General features: G+C 46.0%; 3 protein-coding genes; 1 reads left to right on the plus strand and 2 right to left on the minus strand.

Moving 5' to 3' along the window:
• Positions 1–2,364: 2,364 nt before the first annotated feature.
• Positions 2,365–2,706, minus strand: GSBLH_T00000397001 (uncharacterized protein; the record flags this gene model as incomplete). The annotated part of the gene is made up of 2 exons (XM_013038599.1): positions 2,365–2,524; positions 2,555–2,706. 2 exons carry the CDS (start codon positions 2,704–2,706, stop codon positions 2,365–2,367), a joined length of 312 nt encoding a protein of 103 aa, XP_012894053.1.
• Positions 2,707–3,987: 1,281 nt separating this feature from the next.
• Positions 3,988–4,986, minus strand: GSBLH_T00000398001 (uncharacterized protein; the record flags this gene model as incomplete). XM_013038600.1 has 2 exons in its annotated part: positions 3,988–4,055; positions 4,091–4,986. 2 exons carry the CDS (start codon positions 4,984–4,986, stop codon positions 4,004–4,006), a joined length of 948 nt encoding a protein of 315 aa, XP_012894054.1. The 3' UTR covers positions 3,988–4,003.
• A 127-nt stretch (positions 4,987–5,113) lies between these two features.
• Positions 5,114–7,312, plus strand: GSBLH_T00000399001 (uncharacterized protein). XM_013038601.1 has 3 exons: positions 5,114–5,369; positions 5,404–5,484; positions 5,516–7,312. The coding sequence occupies exons 1-3, from the start codon at positions 5,298–5,300 to the stop codon at positions 7,274–7,276; spliced, it is 1,914 nt and encodes a 637-aa protein (XP_012894055.1). The 5' UTR covers positions 5,114–5,297; the 3' UTR covers positions 7,277–7,312.
• Positions 7,313–13,476: the final 6,164 nt, after the last annotated feature.

Here is a 13,476-nt window from a genome sequence, read left to right on the forward strand (position 1 = left end):
TGCTGCCGATTTGTCGCGTGTACTACGAGTCCAACAAGCAGTTCGGGTACTACAAGCAGTACAAGTACATTCACCACGATCGAGTGCGGCTTGGCCGGGCGTTTCATGTAGTTTATCGCGGAATTCATCCCGATTTCGCCGGTGGACTTGATGAATCGGATCATTTCCTATGAGTTGTGCTGCAAGGGATCGTGGTCCATTCTCTACAATCTCTTCATTAACAAAGAACACAGTTTCCTCGTTTCCACTTTTCTCGATTTCTCAGAGATAGCCGTCCAAAATGCCGATCGAAACGCATTCCGCGGAGTTTTCCGAGCTGTTTGCGAACTACAATGACTCGCTTCTGCTCTCCACTACGTTTATTCGCACGCCCAGTTATTTCATTGGAAAACGCTATCATTTGTTTGCTTGATTGCCGCTCTTTGAATCGTAGCCTTGTGTTCTGCCTCTACAAATACTGCGGGATTTTAACGCTGGGGATTTTGGTGGGTGCCGAAGGATCGCGTAATGCGTAGAAGTCGTCGTATGCGCGTCCGCTGAGTCGCGTACTGCTCAACACGAAGAAACACGACATGTTTGCGAGCGATGTGATCATGATTGTCTCGCGAAAGGGGTCGGAATGCTGGCTGGAATCGATCGTAGCTGCGGCTCCATCAACCGAACGCTGATGCAGAACAAGGAATCGCTCGATTTGGACTATCAGCAATTCAAGAAGATCGACGATTCCTGTTTTCTTTCTTTTCCGATTCGTTGAATTCGCAGTTACTTTCCCGGAAGGCGGGTTTTCCGCGTCGCTTTTCGCTGCCGATCGCTGCCTCTTTTCGCAGAATCGCTCGATGAGCAATCCGGATTCGCAGCTGGAGCATGTTCACCAGCTCTGCACATCGCATTTGCAAATCGCTTCGTCGGTGTCTCTTCGAAAACGAACGCGCCCCGCACCTTCGAGAGCGGTTTTGATGAGTTCCGAACCGAAGAAAGAAGTCGAAATGACGGAGCTTTCGCTGTCCACCTCCGAAGAAGCGAAGCTGTTAAAGCCTGTCATCGAGAGCTTGGGCAAATCGCTGACGTCGTCGGGAGACGCGGAGCCGAAGCCAGCGATGGAGTCGCAGCCAGCCGTGAAAGATTTGAACCGAAAACGTCCGATTCGCATGGCTCGAATCGTCGACTATGTGTTTTGTGTTTGTGTTTGTGCTGCTTTGTGTGATGCACAGGGAGATATTGACGAAGTGTACACTCGATTGCTCTCCGTGATCGACATCAACTTTTTATTCCATCGCCAAAATTGCATTGTGTGCGTATCCCTGTTTTGTGAAGCGCCGGACGACTGTTTCGATTCGAATTCGGCGTGATGTGTAGCGATCATTCAGTCGCTGCTCACGCTGCCGATTCTCCTCTATGTTTTCGATCAATCGCCGTATTACAAGCGGTCCTACACCAATCCGGCGCGTGACCACGTTTCTTCTTATTGCTCCAAAACGATCTCGAATTACTACGACGTTCCGAATGATTATTTGCAAGTCAATACCCCCAAAATCGTGCGATTATTGCGAGCCGAACGAATTGTGATCGGGACGTACACGTCTCCAGATCGCTTAGAAGTGCTTTCTTTTTTAGAATTTTTGTAAATCGCAGTGTATTTTTAGTCGCGACGACGAAGAAAACACGTCGATATCGATTATCGCTACGACGTTATTAGAGCTTTTTCAAGGTGAAATCGTTCCTCGCCTTTCAGAATAGACTACGAAGTGGAACTCAGCGGTTTATTCCAAAACCTCAAGCAGGTTTTCTCTCTCTCCATCGAATTGAATAGCAGATCGAATACATGTCCCACGTTCTGCTTCTCTACCCGGAATACGTCTCCACGGGCTCGGTGTTCACTCCATTGGCGTCGTACGTGGTCGAGAACGGACTGGTGGCGTCCAACGAGTTCTCCGGCATCTCCGATGCGCTCTGCACCTCGGTAAATCTCGGCACGTCTTCCCTGTTTCTCCCTTTCACGCACCTCCGCCCGCATCTCTTCGACGTTCTCACCGCCATCTTTCTCCCCAAGAACTACCGTTTCTCCTTTTAGCCGGCTGCGACGTAGGCAATTACCCCATTTTACCGTATGTCTTCCCGGACACGCCCGCGCTGCCCTTTGCGGAGGTGTTTCTCCGCGTGCTCACGGTGCACGGGATCGTTTGTCTCGGCGTGATTTCGAAGGCGAGCGGGCTCTCGATTAGGTGATTGTGCGGATAGAGAGTGATTGATAGCATCGCGTTCCCGCGGCCCGATCTGATGATCTGTCCGGGCGATGTGCTGCTCTGCTTACGCGTCAATCTGCGCAGCTGCAAGAACGGGGATTTCATTTCGTGTGTTTGTTCCTCAAACAGCAAAGCACTTTTTCACCACTTGTCTCGACGTGAAGTTCCGGCGCAGCTCGCGCTGGAACTGATCATACAGGCTCTGCATCGGAATCACGCGCGACTGCCCCGGCTCCAACTTCCCGTACAGCTGCTCCACAAACCGCGCCCAATGCCGCGAGCTACGCCTCAGGCCTCTCCCTCGAACGCACTGCGCGTGCGGAACGTCCACCGCGAAGCCGCGCGTCAAAACCTGGAAGTCGAAGCCGACCCAGCGCAGATGCTCCAGCCACTGCACTTTGTTGTACCCATAGTTGATGAACCGCTCATCGAACCGCGGGAGATGGGGCGACCGTTTCACCATCACGTATCTACCAATCAGATCGCGCGAAATCGAGGGAAACGGCTCTTGTTTGTCGCCTTTGAAGCACTTCACCGGCGTCAAAAGGGGTTCATAATTATCATTGTACCACTGTCGGAAGAAATAGTTCTACGATTCCCGCGGGGATGGGGTCCTACATGAAGCCGGTGCGAGGGACGGAACGTATCGCACTTCATCGCGTTGAGGCAATGGCGCAGCTCGCTCTTGTTCCGCGGTAAATTGCGCGACGCGCTGGGACTTAGCCGCTCTCCAATGGAATACTATTCCGCTACGATCCGGAACCGGACGTTTTTGTTCTTCGTGTGGAGTTCGAAGGCGGGAACAATGACCGCCAAATCTTCGCGCGCTAATTGGTCGTAGGGGAGCTCGATGAGCGCTTCGCGCAGACCGACTATCGATAAAACCCCGATCAGAACGAAACGGCTGGGCCACATGTCCATGTCGGTGAGCCAGAAGTGGGAGGTGCGGACATGATCGATGGCGAGGTTGCGGAGGTGGTTGATGGGGTAGACGCTGCGGTTGGTGGCGGTGAAGGGAATGACGCCGAGACGCGCGGGGAACGAAGACGTGCGAAGAAATTGGCGGTAGGTTCGTTCTTCGCTGGGTTTGAGACACACGGCGATCGAGAAGGCGCTGAGGATTAGTCATTCGTTTGGAAGAGAAGGTACCCGGTCCAGCGGTCGAGAAAATAGGAGAAGTAGACGGTTCGCTCGTAACTACGTGATGATGATGGGAGGAGCAGGGGAGAGCTACGTGGTTTGGGATGTGAAGGTGACATCGAATGGAGAGGAGGAAACGCTGGTAGGAGTACTGGGAATGGTTGTAGTGGGAGAGAGTTTGGTTGGGGAGGGGGGAGTCGGTTCCGACCGCCGTTCTGAAGCATGGTTCAATGCAACTTCATTTGATCGAAACTCTGCAGACTGAAAATTCGAAGCCGGTTCGAAAATCAACTTGGAACGAGGTTGATTGCTAGAATGAAATAAAATTCGATCCTTTATACGGCTGTGAAGATAAAGGAGGTAACGATTTTTCATTTTCGGATAAAACAACGAATCTCTACAACGATCACAGTAACACAGAGAGCGAGTGTACAATGTGACTCAACCGATTTGCTTCACCAAGAGTATGATTTGCGATGAATAAAAGACTACAATGTCCAAAAACAACAACAAAACCAACACAGTGAGTGCTGTAAGAAAGAGCGCCCACACCACGTACGGCAGATTCGACACAACCATGCAACGTGTGTGGAACAAAGAAACAAATATACAAACAACCTTTAATGATGCCCTAACATCATTCCCAACGCCGCAATCGCTGCAACTCCAACTCTACAATGATAAGAACCAATCAAGCGAAAGCCTACCCAACCGTCACACCCGTCGTCAGCATGTCGCTCTTGTTCTTTCGCGGCGAATACGATCTGTTTGAATACGGCGGACACGCCGAGTACGCTCCGTTCACATATTCATACCGATTGCGCTCCAGCAAAGCACGCGAGGCATCATCATCACATCCATCCAATCTCACTTTTCTCGGACCAGCCTGCGCAGGATTAAAGTACGGACTGCGCAAAACCTGCCCACAGACACACTTGAAGTATTCTGCACCGGGTGGAGGCGCCAAAAGCTTCCCACACGTTGGACATTGTACATGCTGAGCGGCACCCGGAGGTGGCGGATTCTGATACACTGGGTAGTTCGGAGGAACATAAGTAGGAGGATATCCAGCTCCATAATTAGGATTGTAGCCTGGGGCAGGAGCAGGAGCAGGAGCAGGAGCAACGTAATTAGGAGGATAACCTGCTGGATAGTTGGGATCATAGCCTGGAGGGGGAGGAGCCGCATAGGACACACCGGCTGGTTGGACAGAGGGGGTTGAAGAGTAGATGCTGGGAGTTGCGGAACATTGAGCAGAAGGACCCGTGAGAGGAGGTTCAGTCATCACAGGCTGGTTGATAGGTGGAAAAACAGCTCCGTTTGGAGAGGGCTGAGCTGTGGAACTGACATATGATACAGAGGATGGAGATATAGGTGTGACAGAAGGCATATTGGGTTGATAGTACTGAGAAGCAGTTTCGGGAGGAACCACAGTAACAGGAATCGTCTGTCCTCGCTGTTTCAACTCCTGTTCGGTGGGATAGCTGGTAGCCACTTCAGTAATCGGCTTTGGGGCATCGGATGGAACATCCGATGAAGGAATGTTCAAATTGTTAGCAACCGTTATGGGTTGACTATTTTGATTTACAGGCGGTACGCTCATTCACCGAAATCCAAAAAATAATTTCAAAAACGAAGTAAAAAATGAAGTGTAAAAGTATTGCGCACAATAGTTATTCGTTGGTAAGGGCGTTTCATCGTAGAAACGAGGTTTTGATCGAACTATCGAACAAAAAATTTACTGAAGTAGATTTCATTCATGTCCGCCTTCCAAGAAAAGGTAAGGGACAGTGTAGAAAAGGTCAGAATTAGTGTATTAACTCCATCCGTGTTCTCGCTGCGGAAACTGTCCAGAAAGCAAAGTCTGGACACCCGGGTGGATTTTCGCCAGTGCTGTAACATCTAGGAGCTCCTATGGGTTGTGCACCTATTGCGCACGCCTTGTGGGGATCTGTGATGAATTACGATCCCAAGAACCCCAAATGGGTATTCTTTGTTGCGATATCGTGCTCATATCTAGTATAATCGTGATCGTTTCATTCTGTCAAACGGCCACGCTAGCGCGCTTCTTTACTCCATGCTTTATCTTACTGGTTACGACGTGCGCTTTCTACGCTTCCCCTTATCCTTAGATGACCATTGATGATTTGAAATCCTTCCGCCAACTGGGCAGCCGCACGCCCGGCCATCCCGAGTCGGAGATGGTGGGCGTGGAGGTGTCCACCGGCCCTCTGGGCCAGGGCGTCTCGAACGCCGTGGGCATGGCGATCGCTGAGTCGCACCTGGCGGCGCTGTTCAACAAGCCTGACTTCCCAGTGATCGACAACTACATCTACGCGCTCTGCGGCGACGGCTGCCTGGAAGAGGGCATCAGCCACGAGTCCGCGAGCCTCGCCGGGCACCTCAAGCTTGGCCGTTTGATCGTTCTCTACGACGACAACTCCATCACCATCGACGGCCGCACCGACATCTCCTTCTCCGAGGACACGCTCAAGCGCTACGAGGCCTACGGCTGGGACGTCGCCCGCGTCCCCGACGGCGACCACGACGTCGCGGGCATCCTGGCGGCCATCGAGCGCGCCAAGAAGGTCGAGGACAAGCCCTCGATCATCGCCATCCGCACCACCATCGGGTTCGGCGCCGCCAAGCAGAACACTTCCGCGGTTCACGGATCCCCGCTCGGCTGGGAGGATATCGACCAGGTCCGCGCCCAGTTCGGATTCCCCGCGGGAGAGTACTTCTCCGTCGCCGAGGACGTGCTGCAGTACTACAGAACCGCGGGAGAGCGCGGGTCGGCGAAGGCGGCCGCGTGGGCGAAGCTGTTCGAGGCGTACGGCGCTGCGTTCCCCGCGGAACACGCGGAGTTGGTGCGTCGCATGGAGGGAAAGCTGAAGGGCGACATAACCGCGGTTCTTCCGGAGATGGGCGGGAAGGACGCGGCGACGCGGTCGAGCTCCGGCGTGGTGCTGAACGCGCTGGCGGCGCAGTACCCGGAACTGATGGGCGGATCGGCGGACTTGACGCCGTCGAACAACACGGCGCTGAAGGGAAGCGAGGACTTCTCGGCGACGAACCGCGCGGGAAGGTATCTGCGGTTCGGCGTGCGGGAGCACGGCATGGCCGCGATTTGTAACGGTATGTTCGCGTACGGAGGGTTCCTCCCGTTCTGCGCGACCTTTTTCGTGTTTGTTGGGTACTGCATGGGCGCGGTGCGCATCGCCGCGCTCTCTCACTACCGTGTTTTGTTTATTCTCACACACGACTCCATCGGCGTGGGCGAGGACGGACCCACCCACCAGCCCATCGAGCAGCTCTGGCAGCTCCGCAACATGCCGGGCATCACCGTGCTGCGCCCTGCCGACGGCCGCGAGGTCGCGGGAGCGTACCAGCAGTACATGGAGGGCTCGGGCCCCGTGGTGCTGGTGCTCTCGCGCCAGAATCTCCCCTACCTGGAGGGCAGCAGCGCTGCGAAGGTGGAGAAGGGCGCTTACGTGATTCGGGAAGTGGAGGGAACGCCCGATCTGGTGCTGCTGGGAACCGGATCGGAGGTGTCCATGTGTGTGGCGGCCGCGGAGAAGATGGAGGGAAAGAAGGTGCGCGTGGTGTCGATGCCTTCTGTCGAGCTCTTTGAGAAGCAGCCGCGCGAGTACCAGAAGGCGGTGCTGGGAGAGAATGTGCCGATCATGGGAGTGGAGGCGGGAGCCACGCACGGTTGGGAGAAGTTCACGCACTACCAGATGGGAATGACCACGTTCGGAGCCTCGGCCCCTGCGGCGAAGGTGTTCGAGCATTTCGGATTGACCGTGGAGAAGGTCGTGGAGAAGGGCGAGAAGCTGATGAACTACTACGCAACACACCCGATTCCTGCGAAGCTGGAGGATTTCGGATTCTAAGCGTGGTGAATGGCGCAGAATAATACTGTTTCGATTTTTTTGTTTGTGTAAAATACATGTAAGAGAACCGCGGTTAATCCAGGGATTCTATTTAACGGTGAAGAAAAAAAGAGTCTTCATCTTGTGATTCGAAACTTATCCGGTTCGGTTGGACTTACCATTTTCTACCCATTGACCTATTGCGCAACGCAACAAAGCGATATTTTCCACAATGGACATTCTGTTTACTCAGATAAAGCGTCGTGTAGGTTGTGAGGGTCTGGATGTCATTTTAGAAACTTATCAGGAAGAATAAGTGTTCTAATTGCTGTATCCCAATTGGGAAAACAATGGCTAGCCATGTATGTAAAGTGTGCAGTAGGTGTGCAGGAGTCGACTGAAGCGCAGACAGTGAAATTTGTGACAGCTGCAAAAGAGGCAAGATGATTCTCCCTGGCTACGAGAATCCGAAGACGGTTTGCAGCGCTTGTTGGAACCGCCTCTCCATTCCGCAAAAGGCACTCGATCTTCAGGATTTGGAGGATGGCAGCGTAGAATTAAGTATTGACGAGGAGTTTACTCTTTTGGCGACGATGGCGACGGAATTTCTCGCCCAGGACGGGTATTACTACTCCTGGGAATTAGTCCGCCATCTGATCATTAGCGGCTATGAAGTCTACAATCAAGTACTTTTTCTCCCCGATTTCTCTCCGTAGGTAACATCAGGCGCCCCCCTCGAAGAGAAGCAGAGTGTATGTGATCTTTGTTGGTACTTGTGGGCGCGATCGCTCGGCAAAGGTTGTCCATTTAAAAGCGGCACAATCTTCATCGAGGACGAGCACTACCTCCTCTTCAGCGCATTGAGCCGATTGGGCTATTCCCGGGTTCTCCTTCACGGCGTACTCCCGCGGTTTTTCCTCCATTCTAGGACCAAATCGCGGGTCAGAAAGTCCCGTACTCGATGCGTATCGGCAGCTCCCATCTCTCCGAATTCGTGGGATCCCCCAATCGTTGATAATCAGATCGAATTCTGCGAGAACAAGGCGCAGTGGCTGCTGCCCGAAGGCGAGACCGAGATCGTGATGTCCCGCGGTAAAATTGGCCGCGGGTATGAGCAGGTGGGGATGGATTTCGCGGTGCGGGAGACGGGGATCGTGCTTCCGTTCAATCGGCGGCATTTGCTGTTCGGGCGCGTGCCGCTGAAGCGGTACGAGCAGGCTTCGTTCACGTTTCTGAAGTTCGAGAATTACGGAACGGAGCAGCTGGGAGACATCGTGAGGCACGGAATTCAGTACGGATTGCACGTGATGAAGCGAGAGAGTCGGGAGAAGATGCCGTCGAGACGAGAGACGGTGGGGAAGCGGATCTCGCAGCGGTTCCAGGAGTTAGTGCAGATGATTTTCGAGTTTCCGTCGCTGAAGCCGATCATAAAGCACGATTCGATGGAGCAGGTGTTGGATCGCGCGTCGGTGAAGGGCGTGTCGTATATGTAGGGAAGAGAAGAGTGAGGGTGAAGAGTAGAATGCAGGTGGCGATGATGACGATGACGAAGTTGAATTCGTTTTTGGTGAATCCGAAGTCGAGTGGGAGAGAACGCCAGGCGATGATGGGTAGATCCGGGGCCGCTCTCCGCGATTCAGACGCTCTACGCGCAGGCGTATGATTTCGTCGCGTTTCTGACGCAGGATCCGACGATGGATCACTTGGACGTGCGGTTTGGGAGAGAAGTCATCTTTGCGAAGGAGGAACTGGAGTCGAGTCGGTTGATTGTGAAACCGCAGCACGTAGACATGGAGCAGATTTTGCCGGTGTCTGCGAGACCGAGAGGGTTGAGCGACTCTATGTTGCCTCGTGTGGAGGAGGACTTTGCGGCAAAGGAAGTGAATTATCAGTACGAAAGGATTTAGCGAAGTCTGTGTGTGTTTGTTGGAGACATGGAAGAAAGGGGAACGAAACTTTTGGATGTGTGATCTTTGAACTGAACGTTCCACTAGATGAAAAAGCAGAGGCTTAGGCAAATGCGGGTGAAGGGATAACGAATGAACTACTTGCGTAAATAGTCAATCTACTCAAATGAAAGAAGGAAGCTGATAGAAAGGCACGAATGAGTTCAAAGCGGAAGAAATGAAGATATTATGAAGTACAATTGTTCGAACGATCCTGAAGTATAAATGGAGAGTAATTAATATACAGTGAGGGCTTAGATTGTAGTCATTCTTGTAACGAGAAATACCATCGACTCTAAATGGTGGTCTTGTTGTATTGATGTGGAAATACTTTTACTCAATTGATTACTCTAATAATCACGAGAATGTTCCTTTTTTGAGTGTGTTCAAGAAGCCCAATCTGTCATGTTTCACTATGTACATTCAAATGATAATTGAATACTATTGTTCATTCAGATTGTATTTTGGAGGTCGACAGTCAACATTGTTTCCTTGACGTTTTACATTATTCAGACTATTATTAGAAGTAGGTAATAACTAAGAATACAAAAATATCATTAATCAAATAGAAGTATTTCTAAATAGTCTTTTCTTCATCGTTGAAATTCTTTGATCATTTCCAAAATATGAAATGATAAATGAAAACTGAAAATGAAATAGAATGAGCATGTTTTATTAGTATCAATTCTGTTACCGATTTTTGATAGAAAAAAGAACAAACAAGTTCACTATAGCATAACTAACAAGATAAGTATAGAATAAACTTGATTATACTAACAACATGAACAGATTTAAGAATAATGACGATTGTGTCTAAATCATTGAATAATACAGAAGCTTCCGAATGACATGGTAATAAACTTCAATTGAATATGTGGCACTAACAATAAATAATGAATGGCCATCAACAGCCATGATAACACTATGAAGAGCAAAAGAGAAAGGTATCACACAAACATATAAATAATCATTACGGTATTAATTTTACGTTCGTTAAATAGTGTAAATAGGTTCAACATAAATTACTGCTTAGTTTTGACAAATTTAGCGAGAATTGAAGCAACATCTGTAAATAACATCAAATCAATCCAACAATACTCGCAATTGCTTTTGATTGAACACACTGGAGTGAATAAGGTAGCTTGACACTATGGAGATTTGGAATATCTAAATCTATCAAAATTCAATATTCAGAAATACTTTCCAATGTCACTATACGAGGATATTTAAAACTATATCCTTCAGAATTGATGGATGTTAGATTTGGAAGATCTACAAAGCAAATCATTTACAATTATTTCATTATTACTTTTCATTATCAATGAACATGAATCAATCCCCGAAATTCCACCAAGTGCATTATAACCGAGTTGAATGGATTGTAATGATGGAAGATCTACATCAATCATTTCATTCAAATTCATTCAATACTTTCCATTATTGTTGAGAAGGAAACTTGAAATGCTTTATCACCTAATGTAATGGATTGTAGATTTGGAAGATCTATGCATTCAAACATTCAATATTATAGTAATACCTCGAATCATAAATGAACTATTATAGAAATTGTATGAAGTACTTCCAATTGTACCAATTTGAATGGATTGTAATTGTGGACAATTCTTCAATTCAAAGTCGCCTCCAAAATCACTGAAACTATATTCTCCAATTTCTATCGATTCCAATGATTCACAATTCAATATGTGGAATGATTTCGATTCATCTCTTCCACAACGACCATTCTTTTTCTGAGTGAATGAATTGTTTCCGATTTTGATAGTTTTCAATCGATTCAATCCATCGATTTCGAATCTTTGCACTGAGCCAAAGCAATTATCACCGATTTCGATTGTTTCTAATGAATCGAGATTATATAGACAGTATTCTTTACTCTTTCCAAATGTATTATTACCTAATGTAATGGATTGTAGATTTGGAAGATCTATGCATTCAAACATTCAATATTATATTAGTACCTCGAATCATAAATGAACTATTATAGAAATTGTATGATCTAAATCCGATTTTACCAATTTGAATGGATTGTAATTGTGGACAATTCTTCAATTCAAATTTGCCTCCAAAATCACTGAAACTATATTCTCCAATTTCTATCGATTCCAATGATTCACAATTCAATATGTGGAATGATTTTGAATAATCAATTCCAAAATCATTCTTTTTCTGAGTGAATGAATTGTTTCCGATTTTGATGGTTTTCAATCGATTCAATCCATCGATTCGGAATCTTTGTACAAATCTAAAACAATCATTACCGATTTCGATTGATTCAACATGAATTAACCCAGAGTAATCGAATGATATTAATTCTATATCATTTTTAGTCCCATTGCTAACAATTATTGAAGTAGCAGAATGATCAGTTGATTTCATCTCATCACTAGTAGCAGTACTTATTTTGAGAGAACAACATTTTGAGAGTGAATAAGGAATATCTAGAGTGTTATGTACGATGTAGTATATACTATTAACTCTTTTAATACTTGCACACTTAAATGAATAAGGTAGCTTGATATTGTGGAGATTTGGAATATCTAAATCTATCAAAATTCAATATTCAGAAATACTTTCCAATGTCACTATACGAGGATATTTAAAACTATATCCTTCAGAATTGATGGATGTTAGATTTGGAAGATCTACAAAGCAAATCATTTACAATTATTTCATTATTACTTTTCATTATCAATGAACATGAATCATCATCTCTTCCTACAAGTGCCCAATAACCGAGTTGAATGGATTGTAATGATGGAAGATCTACATCAATCATTTCATTCAAATTCATTCAATACTTTCCATTATTGTTGAGAAGGAACGTTCGAATACACAACCACCTAATGTAATGGATTGTAGATTTGGAAGATCTATGCATTCAAACATTCAATATTATATTAGTACCTCGAATTATAAATGAACTATTATAGAAATTGTATGATTTCCTTCTAATATTCCCAATTTGAATGGATTGTAATTGTGGACAATTCTTCAATTCAAAGTCGCCTCCAAAATCACTGAAACTATATTCTCCAATTTCTATCGATTCCAATGATTCACAATTCAATATGTGGAATGATTTCGATTCATCATTTCCAAAATCATTCTTTTTCTGAGTGAATGAATTGTTTCCGATTTTGATGGTTTTCAATCGATTCAATCCATCGATTTTGAATGTTTTCACTAATTCAAAACGTCCATCACCAATTTTAATTGTCTCTAATGAATCGAGATTATATAGACAGTATTCTTTACTCTTTCCAAATGTATTATTACCTAATGTAATGGATTGTAATTGTGGACAATTCTTCAATTCAAAGTCGCCTCCAAAATCACTGAAACTATATTCTCCAATTTCTATCGATTCCAATGATTCACAATTCAATATGTGGAATGATTTCGATTTATCATTTCCATACCAACTCTTTTTCTGAGTGAATGAATTGTTTCCGATTTTGATAGTTTTCAATCGATTCAATCCATCGATTTCGAATCTTTGCACTGAGCCAAAGCAATTATCACCGATTTCGATTGTTTCTAATGAATCGAGATTATATAGACAGTATTCTTTACTATTTCTAAATGTATTATTACCTAATGTAATGGATTGTAGATTTGGAAGATCTATGCATTCAAACATTCAATATTATATTAGTACCTCGAATCACAAATGAACTATTATAGAAATTGTATGAATCACTTCCAATTGTACCAATTTGAATGGATTGTAATTGTGGACAATTCTTCAATTCAAAGTCGCCTCCAAAATCACTGAAACTATATTCTCCAATTTCTATCGATTCCAATGATTCACAATTCAATATGTGGAATGATTTCGATTTATCAATTCCCCAATCATTCTTATTCTGAGTGAATGAATTGATTCCGATTTTGATAGTTTTCAATCGATTCAATCCATCGATTTCGAATCTTTGCACTTCAGAATAGCATTCATCTTCAAATATGATACATTGATTTTCATTTTCATATTTATACTTCTTACTCAATACTTTAGGTTCAAAATCTTTTGTTACTAAGTCCGCTTGATATAGTCTCTCACGAATATAATCATATAATACTAATCCACAAATCATTACTGCTATTATTATTAACCACTGCCAGTATCTTGGTATTGGTAAAATGAATGTCAATACAACAACACATAGCCCGAATATTACTGGAATTCCTGCAAATAACAGTATATACTTTGATTGTGAATATCCATTCACCCATTTTCCATCATATTCTATTTCATTG

Source organism: Blastocystis hominis, assembly GCF_000151665.1.
Source record: "Blastocystis hominis, Singapore isolate B (sub-type 7) whole genome shotgun sequence assembly, scaffold_0".
NCBI classification, from domain to species: Eukaryota; class Bigyra; order Opalinata; family Blastocystidae; genus Blastocystis; species Blastocystis hominis.

Coding starts and splice junctions, on each gene's coding strand:
- GSBLH_T00000399001 (XM_013038601.1), top strand. CDS start 5,298: ATGGGTTGTGCACCTATTGCGCACGCCTTGTGGGGATCTGTGATGAAT. Junction 5,370..5,403: donor ATCCCAAGAACCCCAAATGG/GTATTCTTTGTT, acceptor GCTCATATCTAG/TATAATCGTGATCGTTTCAT. Junction 5,485..5,515: donor TTTATCTTACTGGTTACGAC/GTGCGCTTTCTA, acceptor CCTTATCCTTAG/ATGACCATTGATGATTTGAA.